Consider the following 13,033-nt stretch of genomic DNA (forward strand, 5'->3'; position numbering starts at 1 on the left):
CAGGCCAATACGGTATATTGCAAACCGCCCTATGATCTTCCAATGAAATGTGGCTTATAAGTGAATGAAGGAATGACCTGGCTCCCAGTCTTTGGAAACAGCTGTCCAGGAAACTGCTCCAGGTGAGGCCTTCACAGATTATTTGCCCAGACGGATACTGCCCCTCCCCACAAGAGCGGAGACCTTCTGCCAGCCCACCCACCTGCCCCTCAAGTTCGGTAGGTGCCGGTCCAATCCTGCAATCCCGCCAGCGAGAGGAACCCCTGCCCCGCAGACTCACCGTAGGGATGTCCCGCCAACCACATGGAGGAGCTGCTGGTCCTGGGCAGCCACGGGTGAGTCGCTAGGTGGGGCGCGGGGTCAGCTGACCACCGCCCTGAGCCAGTCAAGGGGGGGCCCCCAGTCACCATGAGGTTGGAGTTCAAACCGTTCGCAGTGCAAGCGGCAGGATGTATCCGCGCGAAGTCAGCCAGCTCTTTGCTTTCTCTAAGGGGAGGAAAGACGATGGAAAGGATTAGGAGCGAGGGCAGCCTTTGCCAACCTGGTGCCCACAAGTGTTTAGATTATAACTCCCATCAGCTGCAAGGGCTCCACAGCTATTCTAGGCTGCATCAGCAGAAGTATATAGTCCTGATCAAGGGAAATCATACCACACTATTCTGTCTCGCTCAGACCACGTCTGGAAGCCTGTGCCCAATTCTGGGCACTACGTACATCTTCCCCTGGGCACACGCTCAGCCCAAGAATTTGCTTTCAGTTCCACAGTCCCGACACACCCATAAATATCCGTTCTATGCAACCCTAAGCTGCCCAAATTGGGGGTGGGCTGGCTTTTTTGTTGTTTTGTTGGGGGGGGGGTCAGAGTAACTGTAGACACTTTCTGCCCTCTTGTTATAAAGTGCCGGGAAGTGTCATTATGTGGTACCAAATTAATCATAACCACAGCTTAAAATGCATTATGCTATTTTTAAAAAACAAAATCTGAATTTCAAGTTCCACATTTATTTATTAAATGTATATTCTGACCACCTCCCAAAGTAGCCCAGGGCAGCAAAACACAAGTGATAAAATAGTGAAAGTATCTTTGAAACTTTAATGCACTGGTATACTGGGGGTGTATTATAGAGCTGACATTTATTCAAAGGCACAGGAATTAAACTAAGAACATAAGGCTTTGGGACTCCCTCCTTAGAGAGGCCAGACTTGCTCCCTTCCGCTGGCAGGCAAAGATTTTTATTATTATTATTCTGGCAGTCCTGTGGGAACTGACTGCTTTTTAAGGAAAGAGCTTTGCTGTTATATTATCTGTATTTTAACAAATCTGGTTTTTGTATTGCTTTAACCCCCACAGGTAGCTTAATTGCTCGTTAACATTAACCTTTTACATGTTCTCATCTATATGTGTTTCATTTGCCTTTGTTTAAATTTTTGTGAGCTGCCTTGAGTCCAATTGGGGGGGGAGGCGGGATATATATGAATAAGAAGAGGAGGAGGAGCAGGGAAGAAAAAGGAAGAGGAGGAGGAGGAGGAGGAGGGGAGAAGGAGAAGGAGAAAGAGGAGGAGGAGGAGAATAAGAGAAAGAGAAAGAGAAAGAGAAAGAGGAGGAGGAGGAGAATAAGAGAAAGAGAAAGAGAAAGAGGAGGAGGGGGAGAAGTAGGAGGAGGAGAGAAAGAGAAAGAGGAGGAGAGAAAGAGAAAGAGAAGGAGAGAAAGAGAAAGAGAAGGAGAGAAAGAGAAGAAGGGCGAGAAGGAGGAGGAGAACAGACCAGAGAGATCCCATCTAGTCCAGCATCCTGTTTTCCACAGTGGCCAACCAGATGCCCCAGTCGGAAGCCCCAAAACAGGACAGAGGGGGCAACACCTCATGTTTCCCAGAAGCAGCAATTTAGCGGCAGGTGCATTTCCACCACCCCCATTCAGTTCCTCCTCCGCCCACCAAACGGAGAAATGGAATTGTGAAGAAGCCGCCCAGCAGCCGCCCTCCATGCCCAGGTCTTCCCGGCAGTCCACCGTTCCCAGAACCCCAGCTGCCGAGCAGCTCCCCCAAGCGCAACCTGCGCTCCACGCAGCCCACCCACAGGGGCGTCACCTGAGGAGCTTCTCCTGGTCTCGTTCCAGACGACTCGCCAGGAGGTGGCTGTCTCGGTGGCGTGGGCGGTCGTCTCCACAGTCCTCACTGGAGCGTCCGTGTCCTGGAAGTCACAAGCAGAGGACAGTTGGCAAGAGAGCAAGATTAACACCGGGGGTGCTGAGGTGGGTGCTGAGCGCTCTAGTTCCGCCCCGCTCCCACAAAACTGCAGTTCCCAGGGTTCTTTGTGGGAAGGCCATAGCAGAGCACAGAAGGGCCAACTTATGGTGCAAATCTATGTCCTGAGAGAGCCACTTCCACCTGGAGAGGAGGTGTGGTTGCGGGCTTCACGCCCGGCCTCCGCACAATTGGGGGAATCCCCAGCAGCGTCACCTCCTGGCCAGCCAATCGGCTGGCTCTGGGGGCGTGGCCTGCCCTATTTAATGCAGGCACGGCTGGGGATCTCCCTCTTTTGCCACCTACCAGCTGTTCCTGTTTCCCACCCTCCTGCCCTATAAGGTTTTCGTTCCTTGACCTTGCTATGGACCTTGGTTGGTCGCCGTTGAGGGGCCTGGTAGGAATTTTTCCACTTGGCAAATTGGCACCAGCCACTTGGTTTTCGCCTACCTCATAGCAAATCGCCACAACTTTCTTGGTATTGGCGGTTAGGCATGGGTATTGCTCTGTAGAAGAGGGGAGGAAGCGCCATCACCTGCCACGCATATTGAAGGGTGGTCCGATAAAGGATTCTGGGGGGCGAAGCCTAGGGAGGTGAGGGCGTAAGGCACGCCCCCTATCAGTGACCCCAGGGGAGTTCCTAGTTGATGTGCATCAGCAGGACTCCCCCGACTGGTGGTTAACCCTTCCCAGACTTCAAGCGGACGGGCTGAAGCCAGATAGTCGGTTAGGACCAATGCCTAAGCCAATACTACTCATCACCTGTAACCAATAAAGTTGTGGCCTTATTTAGCCCATTAACCTTAATAATTGTGTCATGTGTCTTTATTTCCATGGGGGAGCAGGGGGCAGGAACTCGCCACGCAACCAAGGCAGGCTTCCGGTTTTGGAGATGCTGATGAGACCCCTCCTAAATTATTCGACCCGGTTAGGTTGACTTGGTGGTGGCAGTAACAGCAGTTGGGAGCTGCACACAGCCATGAAACAGCCCCCCCCCTTGCTTTAACTGCAAGACTTCAGGGTCTGAATATTTACAGAAGACAAAAACAATTAAAAGTTGGCAACCCTGATAAATAAAAACAACCAAAAAATACATGCAGTTTCACAACTTTGGTGTCTGGACAACCGACTCCAAGTCTAGCCTACCTCAAAGGACTGCTGTGAAAGTTTTAAAAGGGAAGGGAAAGGGAAGACAAGATTGTATTTTAAATGTTTTGTTGGCTGGCTGGGGAAACCCAGCCAGATGGATGGGGTATAAATAATAAATTATTATTATTATTATTATTATTATTATTATTATTATTATTATTATGTTGTTGTTGTTGTTGTTGTTGTTGTTGTTGTTGTTGTTGTTGTTGTTGTTGTTGTTATTAACAGCCTTGAGCTCCTGGGACGAAAGAAAAATACAAATACATAATGCCATTCAGGTAAAGAAAAATAAACATTCCCAGTGCCAGAAAACCAGCCCTCTTTGCTTGTACTGCAACACTCCCACTTCCCTGATCTTTCGCTCAGTAACTTGGCAACCCTGGAAATGTAAAAATTCATCCACTATATTATTGCAAAAACCGGTTGGTCAATGCAAAATGATGGTTTGAAAATCAGTATTAGCTTCCTGCTAAATAACACCAGTAACACCTAAGTGAACTCTGTCTAATTGCTTTTAAAATGGGATAGGAGGAAGTAAGGGGCAGATTAACAACATAATCCTATGTCTACTCAAAAGTAGATCCTGTTCACAACTTCCATGGGGTTTACTCCCAGGTAAATGGGATTAGGATTGCAGCCTTGCACTCAGAAAAGTGAGTCTAGGATGCTGGGAAGGAGCAGATTCAAGGCACTCTCAGAATTAGAGGAGTAAACTGCACTGTTCAGCCGACCAGGGAAGAACAAAACTTGTAAAGCTCTTTATATTTAGAAAATAGCTATCAGCACATTTTAATGGCATCATTAACTGCATGTGCACTTTTAGATTTCTTTTCAAAAATTATTTGATGGAAAAAAGGGACAATATGCTGCTCTTTCACATTTCAATGCCTCATATACACACTTGAAGAAGAAAAAAATGGCACCCAGGCTACAGTCCTAAAACGTTCAGAAGTCTTAAATTCATTAAGCAGAGAGATACACATTTGATCTGGTTTTGATGTGCATAGCCTCCCAAGAATAAAGGAAATGAAGACCCAAAGGTTCACAAATCAGACAAGCGAAAAGAAAACAGCACACCTTCAGATTGAAGTTACAGGTAGGTAGCTGTGTTGGTCTGCTGTAGTCAAAACAAAATAAAAAATTCCTTCCAGTAGCACCTTAGAGACCAGCTAAGTTTGTTATTGGTATGAGCTTTCATGGGTGATACAGTCATCAACAGGTTTACCACACCTATCAGCCAATCAAACATTCCTACCACCCTTCTAAGTACAGTGGACACTCGGTTTGCAAACGTGATCCATGTGGGATGCACGTTCGCAACCCGCAGCGGTGCGTCTGTGCATGCGTGGGTTGCGATTTGGCACTTCTGTGCATGCGCGACCACCGAAACCTGGAAGTAACCCAAAAAAACATAACCTGAAGCATCTGTAACCTGAGGTATGACTGTAATACCACACCCCACCTTCTCATTATACAGTGGTACCTCAGGTTACATACGCTTCAGGTTACAGACTCCGCTAACCCAGAAATAGTACATCGGGTTAAGAACTTTGCTTCAGGATGAGAACAGAAATCGTGCTCTGGCGGCGCGGCAGCAGCAGGAGGCCCCATTAATTAAAGTGGTGCTTCAGGTTAAGAACAGTTTCAGGTTAAGTACAGACCTCGCCAGATGCCGCTTAGTCACGCTGGCCACGTGACCCGGAAGTTCTAGGATTCTATGATTCTAAGTGTCTCCGGACAGCGCTGGCTCCCGGACTCTTGAGCGAGATGAGCGCGCAACCCTAGAGTCGGACACGACTGGCCCGTACGGGCAGGGGTACCTTTACCTTTACCTTTACAGACCTCCAGAACGAATTAGGTTCTTAACCTGTGGTATATAAGGGTCTGGTGACTTCTGTTTCAGTGTATCTGAAGAAGTGTGCATGCACACGAAAGCTCATACCAAGAACAAACTTAGTTGGTCTCTAAGGTGCCAATGGAAGGATTTTTTTTTTATTTTGTTTCGACTTCAGATTGAAGATATAGTATGCTAGAGAAACGTGAAGTGCAACTCGGCAGCTACGCTGTGCAAAATGGCAGGCTGTTTGGTGTTTTGGTGTTCGACATTCATGCATTTTTGGAGGGATGAGGTGCATGACGCAATTACTCCACAGAGATTCTCACAGTCCCTCTGCCCTCTAGAGATGGAAATGTGTATGACTTCACTCTCTCCGCTGCTGAATTCGTTGCTCATTCTGCTGAAGGGAGGCAAACCCTAAAGTATGACGAGTCCAGCTAACATTTTAACAAGGCATCCCAAGAAAGATTTGTTTGTTTTTAAACCAAATCAAGGAGAAAATCTGTTGTTGGTTTTCTAGGTACAGATATTTTCCGCCCTCTAAAAATTAAGGTGAGCGACATCCCAGCAAATAGAGATCCAGAAGCACACAGAGGCTACAAGCAATGACTTTTGGTGTGAAGAGAGGGAGAGTCACCATTTCCAGAGGGGATCTCCTTTTGCAGGAAAAACAATCTTGTGGCACCGTCAAAGTCTAGCACATTTCTTATGGCAAGATGGGCTCCACTCCATCAGAAGAACAAAGTCCTATCCTGCATTGCAGGTACATATATTAAAGGTAAAGGTAAAGGGACCCCTGACCGTTAGGTCCAGTCGGGGATGACTCTGGGGTTGCGGCGCTCATCTCGCTTTACTGGCTGAGGGAGCCGGCGTACAGCTTCTGGGTCATGTGGCCAGCATGACTAAGCCGCTTCTGGCAAACCAGAGCAGCGCACGGAAACACCGTTTACCTTCCCGCCGGAGCGGTACCAATTCATTTACTTGCACTTTGACGTGCTTTCAAACTGCTAGGTGGGCAGGAGCTGGAACTGAACAACGGGAGCTCACCTCATCGCGGGGATTCGAACTGCCGACCTTCCAATCGGCAAGCCTAAGGCTCAGTGGTTTACACCACAGCACCACCCCGTACGGTACATATATTACAGAGTGGTAAATAGTGAGGTCAGAAGGAAATGAAATTATAGAATCAGAGGAGAGGAGAGCTGGAAGAGTCGACAAGGGTCATCTAGCCCAACTCTCTGCAGGGCAAGAATCTTTTGCCCAATGTGGGACTTGAACCCACAACCGAGTCAGTATCTCTACTGACTGAGCGAAATGCACACCGGGCTATAACTGTGTCATAAACAGGGCTCCCTTGCAAAAGATTTTCGAAAAACCTCCCTAGTTTTGCTGGCGAAAACACGGAGAGCATATGAGGGACTGACTCACGCTGCTTTCGGGCTCCCAAACTTCTTTGACCAGCGACACCAAACCTTCCCTGCGACACATGCTGGAGTCCACAACCCAAATGTGGAGTGCTTGGTGCCAACTGATTTGGGTTATTTTTGCACCTGCTAACTAAGCCTCGGGGGTGCCGCTCGCCACAATGGCGCATCCACCACACTAACCCATCCCACCACGCAGTGCACTTTATTTATTTATTTAATGAAATGCTCAGCCGTTTCTCAGGGGGGCTGCTGGGTTGGAGTCAGCCTGGACTTAGTCTCCTGCACATAGACACACACTCCCTGCCACTCTCACGTGGGCCAAAATGGCCTGAAACCAAACAAACAACTGGCGTGGACTTCCGGGGTGGCGCCATCGGTAATGGCGGATTCCCTCCGAACTGGAGGGACAAGCTCCGCGGGAAACGGGTCCTTTTCCGCTACGGCGAAGCGGGGACCCTTTAGAAATCACAGGCGGGAGAAGCCTGTGAACATGGGACTTGGCGGGCACCTTTAGCGCCCCCCCAACCCGCAAAGGAACCCACTAACGGGCTCCAAAGCGACGAGGGGGAAGCGGCGCGGTGCCGTGAGTCAACCTGCTTTTTCCGTGGAGCCGCATAGCTGTTACCGGAGAGCGCTGCCTTTTTCCTGGGACAATTTGGCATCTAAAAGCATCATCCGTGAGTATGTGAAATTGGAACAATTGGATTTTAAATAAGGATTGGCCGGTAGAGAGGAATTGGACTTAAATTTTATATAATTTGCTACTGAAACGGAAAGGTCCAAACAGGAAGTCAGCCTTCCGTTTTTTTTGTAGACTGAACAAAGCAAAGACAAAGCAAACTAGAGTCTTGAAAATCACTATTAGAAGATTGGATTTCACCATCTACATGGTTGGACCCCCCCCCCCCTTCGGCAGGAGAAGGGGGAGTTTTTTATTTGGACTGTTTAAGCCTGCAGAAATAAGTTTAAATTAAAGTAAACTTCCACCGTCCTAACCCTGGAGCGGGTGTCAGGACTGACGTTTGAAGCTCATTGACCAGAGACAGAAGTTTTGACAGTTAGTTAAAAGAAGAGAAACATTGTGATTCCACTGTTTCCTTTCGCATTTTAAAGGAACCAATTTGGACAAAGTATCTTAAAAAAGAAACTTTGTGGCTGGATATGTAATAGAAGTTTTCCCCCTAGAGGGAGGACGGGAAATTGTACTTGTTTTCAGGGAATTTCCAGCCGCTGCAGATTACAACCATGGGAATTGACTGGTGTCCTTGAAGCATAATGTTTTCAGAAGCATTATTGTGCGCGTTTTACAAAACAAATGCCCTGTTGGAAGAACTGCATGAGAGAATGAACTTGATGACTGACTTGGTTGGAAAACTTAAGCATGCAGTAGGAAAAGGAATGGAGCCTGCTCAGGAACCAAATCAGGAATTTGCTCTAACAGAACAGATGAAAGAAGAGGAGGATGCTGAAGTTTGGGAGCCAGAAATGGAGCCAGAGATGGAGGAAGTTGCGGCCCAGCAGGAACATGAGCCTTTGGACTTGTCAATTGATCTTCAAAAAAATCAAACTTGGAAAGACAAAGTTTGGACTGGTTTGGAAATGGGGGGTTGGATGGACCCCCCCTGAGCAGGAATTTATGGACTTTCCGAGTCTGGAAATGGGCTGTGAGAGGTTTGGAGATATGGGGGCTCCCAAATTTGGAGGGTTTTTGAAGCATGATTGTAAATTTTATATGGAGTTTAATCTGGACTGTGGAAAAGGGGTTGATTTGTTGAGAAGGGTTAATAACATTATCAAATTGGAGTTCACACGAGAGAAAGGAGATTTAGAAGAAAAATTGTGGAAGGGACAGGGAAGGGCCTCGGATATAAGGTTACCAGGTTAATGTGCTAGTTCAATGAGATAAAATGGACTGACAAAACCCGGGGCCAGGGGGAGGGGACGCTGGATGAAGATTGGATTGTTTTATGTTTTTTTTTTCTTTCTATTTGGCTACTAGGATTTGTTGTATATAATTGATGAACGTTAGAAAGATGTTTGAAAGGAAATTGTTTGGCTTTAGTATAAATATTTAAAGGATCAGGCAAGAGTATAATGGATATGAGAAGTTAGCAAAAATAAGCTTAAAGTATTTAATTTTAAGGTTTCTTTTTTACAAGTTAAGATGAAAATAGATTGAGATAATGTAATGAAAGATTAAGTTAAGTTAAAGTGGGAAAGGATTTGCTGAATTAATAAATTAAATTGGAATACAAAAAAGGGAGAGGTGAGGAAGTCTGGGAAACAAGCTAATGAAAGATAAGTAAATTAAGATGGAATGTGTTTTTAATTATTTTTATTTTGTATCTTTTTTCTTTTTTCTTCTTTTCTCTTTTTTACATTTTTGTAATATTTTGAAATCTCAATAAATATCTATTAAAAAAACAAACAAACAACTGGCGTGGTGTTTATTTTTGCAAGACACATTATTATTATTCCAAACTATTTGTTGCTGCGGCGGTTCATTGTGACGTCTGACTGCAAAAAATAAGGAGTGGGGGTGGATAACAGCCAGCATACTCTTTGCTCTCCCCCCCACTTGCTCATAAATGTCACCCACCCCATTCCTGCAACAGGATAGGGCCCCCCTGCAATTTACAAGCCGGCAATTGTCTCCGGTGACTCAATGGCCGGTCTTGTCTCGATAAAATACGCCCGGCGTTTGACGCACGAAGCGCCTTCGAGATTCAATCAGTTATGTGCAGGCTAAAGCCAGAGGGGTGGGGAGCAACCCTGGCCCCTGTTGCCTCGGCAACCAATGCCCTGCATTAAAGGAGTATAGGTTTACTTGCCAAATACGAGGAGATTAGCCAAGTAAAGCCCTGGGCTTTTCTCTTAAGGGGGGGGGGGAAATGGTTCTGAGCATTCAAGCGCCCTCCACTCGGCGCAAGCGAACTAATGTTATTAGCGAAAACGTCTCTTGGCACACCGGGACGAGGGGAAAGGGGGCGGACGTGGCTGGAGAGAAAGGCAGGCCTTGTTTTCTTTCTGAAAGCCAATTCCATCGCTTAGCAACCGCCCGGGCAGCCTGGCAGAATGCAAGCCTTGTTTGCAGGTTTTTAGTTCTGCTCAGTAAATTATGTTTAACGCGGCCAGGGAGGGCGGCCGGGGTGGGGTGGGCTGCGGTGCAGAGCAAGGGTTGGGGGGCCCTCTCTCCAAACCAGCTCAGACAAACAAATCCCCTCCGTGGGCTTGCAGCCACCACCCCTCCCAGTCTCCTGGCTCCAGCCAAAGCAGTGGGCCGGGGAGGGGGGGTGCTGTGGGAACCGGGTGCGAGGCGGAGCAGGGGGACGTCTGCCAGAAAAAAACGAGGCCCCGGAACAAAAGCGCTGGCCTGACCGTCGGTGGCAGACGGACTGATGGATACGTCCAAGTCTGCCTCTCCCTTTCTGAAGCGCAAGGAGGGAGGGTTCACTCTGCCAGGCCCAACGCATCTGCCTCAGAGAGCATCAGCAGCGCATCTTGGAGTGGCCAGGGAAGGAAGGAGATGCGGGAAGGCTGCAGGGCCGCCAGCGAGCATGGGAAAGCGCATGCCTTGTGAGCAGGCAGAAAGGAACAGCATCCTCAGCCGGCTGGAGTCCTGCTCCTCTTAGCTATACAGTCATACCTCATGTTACGTTTGCTTCGGGTTGTGCATTTTCAGGTTGCGTCCCACAGTGACCCGGAAGTAATGGAACGGGTTACTTCCGGGTTTCACCGCTCGCGCATGTGCAGATGTGCAAAATGACATCATGCGCATGCGCAGAAGAGGCGAATCATGACCCGCACGTGCGCAGGCGTGGGTTTCTTTTCAGGTTGCGAACAGGCGTCTGGAACAGATCCCGTTTGCAACCAGAGGTACCACTGTAAATTTAAGGAGCGCTCTACAAATTCTAGAATTAAGATGCCTTCGCTCTTGGCGCTACCTCTCTCACACTCAAATGCATGCACCAGCCACTCCGAAATCTCAGCAACCTCTGTCGGTGTGCAAAAATCCCTTTCTGAGCCAAATCCTGTGTGCATTTTAATAATACAGGTCATTTTTCATGTGGGGCTCCTAAACTTAAAAACAAGCCAGCGGGCAACACAGTGGAACCTCAGTTGTCAAACGTAATTTGGTCAAGAAGACCGTTCAACTTCTGAACCGTCCGACAATCAAGGCGCAAAGGGTGGTCAGCAAATTCCATTGAGAAATGCACCTCGAAAGACTTCTGAAAAGCGTTCAAAAACTTTCGGGTTTTCGGCGTTCGAAAGCCGAAACATTTGGCTACCGAGACTCTCGAAAACCGATGTTCCACTGTAAATACTTTTTCTCAGGGAGGAGGGAGGTGAACAGACCACGCGGTCTTAATTTTGTGAGAGTTATATCCAGTGATGTTAACACCGCAGCCTCGACACGGCGCTGCTACACATAATTCATGCTCTAATATTTTGTGCAAAGCTTCTGTTCAATTTGGCAAATGGACCGGACTCCCTGACCCTCAAACCCAACAGTAATGCGAGTTGTCAGTTAATTCTGCTACGGGTTTGATTTTTCCTCATGTCTCTCTTTCCTTTTCTTCTCTGTTGCATAGCACACCCATGTACAACTCAAAACCCTGGTGAAGATTTGACATTTTCATCCCCAAAAAGTTTTTGATTTGAGTTTCTGCTGAAATGAGGCTGCATTTTAATGTTGTACTTTAATCTTGTTTTTAAGTTGTATTTTAATCAATGGTTTCTATACCTGGTGTTACCCGCCCTGAGCCCGGTCTTGGCTGGGGAGGGTGGGGTATAAATAAAATTTATTATTATTATTATTATTATTATTATTATTATTATTATTATTATTAGTGCCACAAAACAGCGGCTCATTTTGCCTCATTATGCTAGAAAAGGGGGGCCCCATGTCCCCAAATACATTATTATTATTATTATCGCTGCTCGGCGGTAGACCACATGGTTTGCATATGGACTATCCCAGCTTCGGTTCTGGGCATTTGTCGTTTAAAAGGAACCAAGTCGCACACCCTGTGAAAAGACTCTTGGCCAAGACTCTCAAGAGCTGCTGCCATTCAGGGCCAAGAATGCTACGCTCGATGGTTCAATGGGTTCACCCATTATATGGCAGCTTCCTACCTTCCCCTTCTAGGGCTGCTTCCAAGTTTATGGTGGAATCCAGTGTGGCTCATTCATGTGAATTTATTATTATTATTATTATTATTATTATTATTATTATTATTATTATTAGTGGTACCCACACAGGGCTGTTGGGACCAAAAAGGCCAGACAACATTTGAACCAGATTCTCCCTCTAACAAAATAGCCCATTAAATGTTCACAGTTGCTGCTGGTGGGAGGGACCTTTCGTGGTGTGTGGGTAGGCTCTCTGGTCATGTTCCTGCTTCCTTTTGCTCCTCACCTGAGCACAACCAGCGCCATTTTGTTCTCAGCGGCCTATTGCCACAGATCATCCCATGATCACATTTCCACCACCTCACGAGGAGGAGCCGGTTGCTCAAGATCTCCACATAGTACACATCGCATCGAAGTGATTCAGGGCCGTTTCCACAAAATGCAGCAAATAGCTACGTCCAGCTTTAAAGTAAGAGCAATAATGCAGAGGTCTTGAGCAAGACCTGTTTTTCACTCTTGGGCAAGCTAGGGTTAGGCAAAGAACACTCTTAGACAACAGCTGAGCATTGAAAACAAGATACCCAGAAATGGATTTTACCAGCACCACCAAAAGGACTAGTCTCCATTTTGCCCAGACACAACTCACTCACTCTAGCATCTATCTATCTATCTATTTATCTATCTATCATCCCTCTACCTACCTATCTGTCTGTCTGTCTATCATTCAAAATGTACCCGTGTATTGTGCAAAATGGCAGGCTGTGCACCAAACGCTGTATTGACACCAAAAAATCAAGTTTATCCTCTACCACAGGGGTCGGCAAAGTTTTTGAGGCTTGGGCAGGTTCACAGTCCCGCAGACGCCACAGTGGGCCGGAGTGTGCATGTGCGCTCGCGCGCATGAGCAAATGCTATTTCTGGTTCTTCTTCCGGCGCGGAGGAGGCGAGCATAGCTTCCCATTGGCTGCAGGAGCTTCCTGCAGCCAATGGGAAGCCAACTAGCATGACGGAAGGCGGTCCCCACTCTGCTCCGCGCCAGTTTAGCGTGGCGCACGGGAGCCGACCGAGCGGGCGGCAGGGGTCCATGGGCCGGTTAAACAACCCCCATGGGCTGCTTGTGGTCCATGGGCCTTAGGTTGCCAACCCCTGCTCTACCACCACTGCCAACACATCATTCAGGAATGTAACTTCTACTGGGAGTTCTTGAGGAAGAAATGGGGCTCTTCAGCACAGCTCTAAGACA

At 47.5% G+C, this 13,033-nt stretch overlaps 1 protein-coding gene across 7 annotated transcripts in view; it reads right to left on the reverse strand.

Annotated features, from left to right (window-relative positions):
* The window catches only part of TNRC18 (trinucleotide repeat containing 18), a 119,936-nt gene that overhangs the window by 54,062 nt on the left and 52,841 nt on the right, over positions 1 to 13,033 (reverse strand). For all 7 annotated transcript variants that reach the window (XM_053366001.1, XM_053366005.1, XM_053366004.1 and 4 more), the window contains 2 exons: positions 2,089 to 2,191; positions 281 to 486 (listed from right to left, as the gene is read on the reverse strand). In XM_053366001.1, coding sequence (XP_053221976.1) covers positions 281 to 486; positions 2,089 to 2,191 — 309 coding nt within the window. The remainder of the gene's footprint in view (positions 1 to 280; positions 487 to 2,088; positions 2,192 to 13,033) is intronic.

Source organism: Podarcis raffonei, chromosome 14, assembly GCF_027172205.1.
Source record: "Podarcis raffonei isolate rPodRaf1 chromosome 14, rPodRaf1.pri, whole genome shotgun sequence".
Classification (NCBI taxonomy): Eukaryota; Metazoa; Chordata; class Lepidosauria; order Squamata; family Lacertidae; genus Podarcis; species Podarcis raffonei.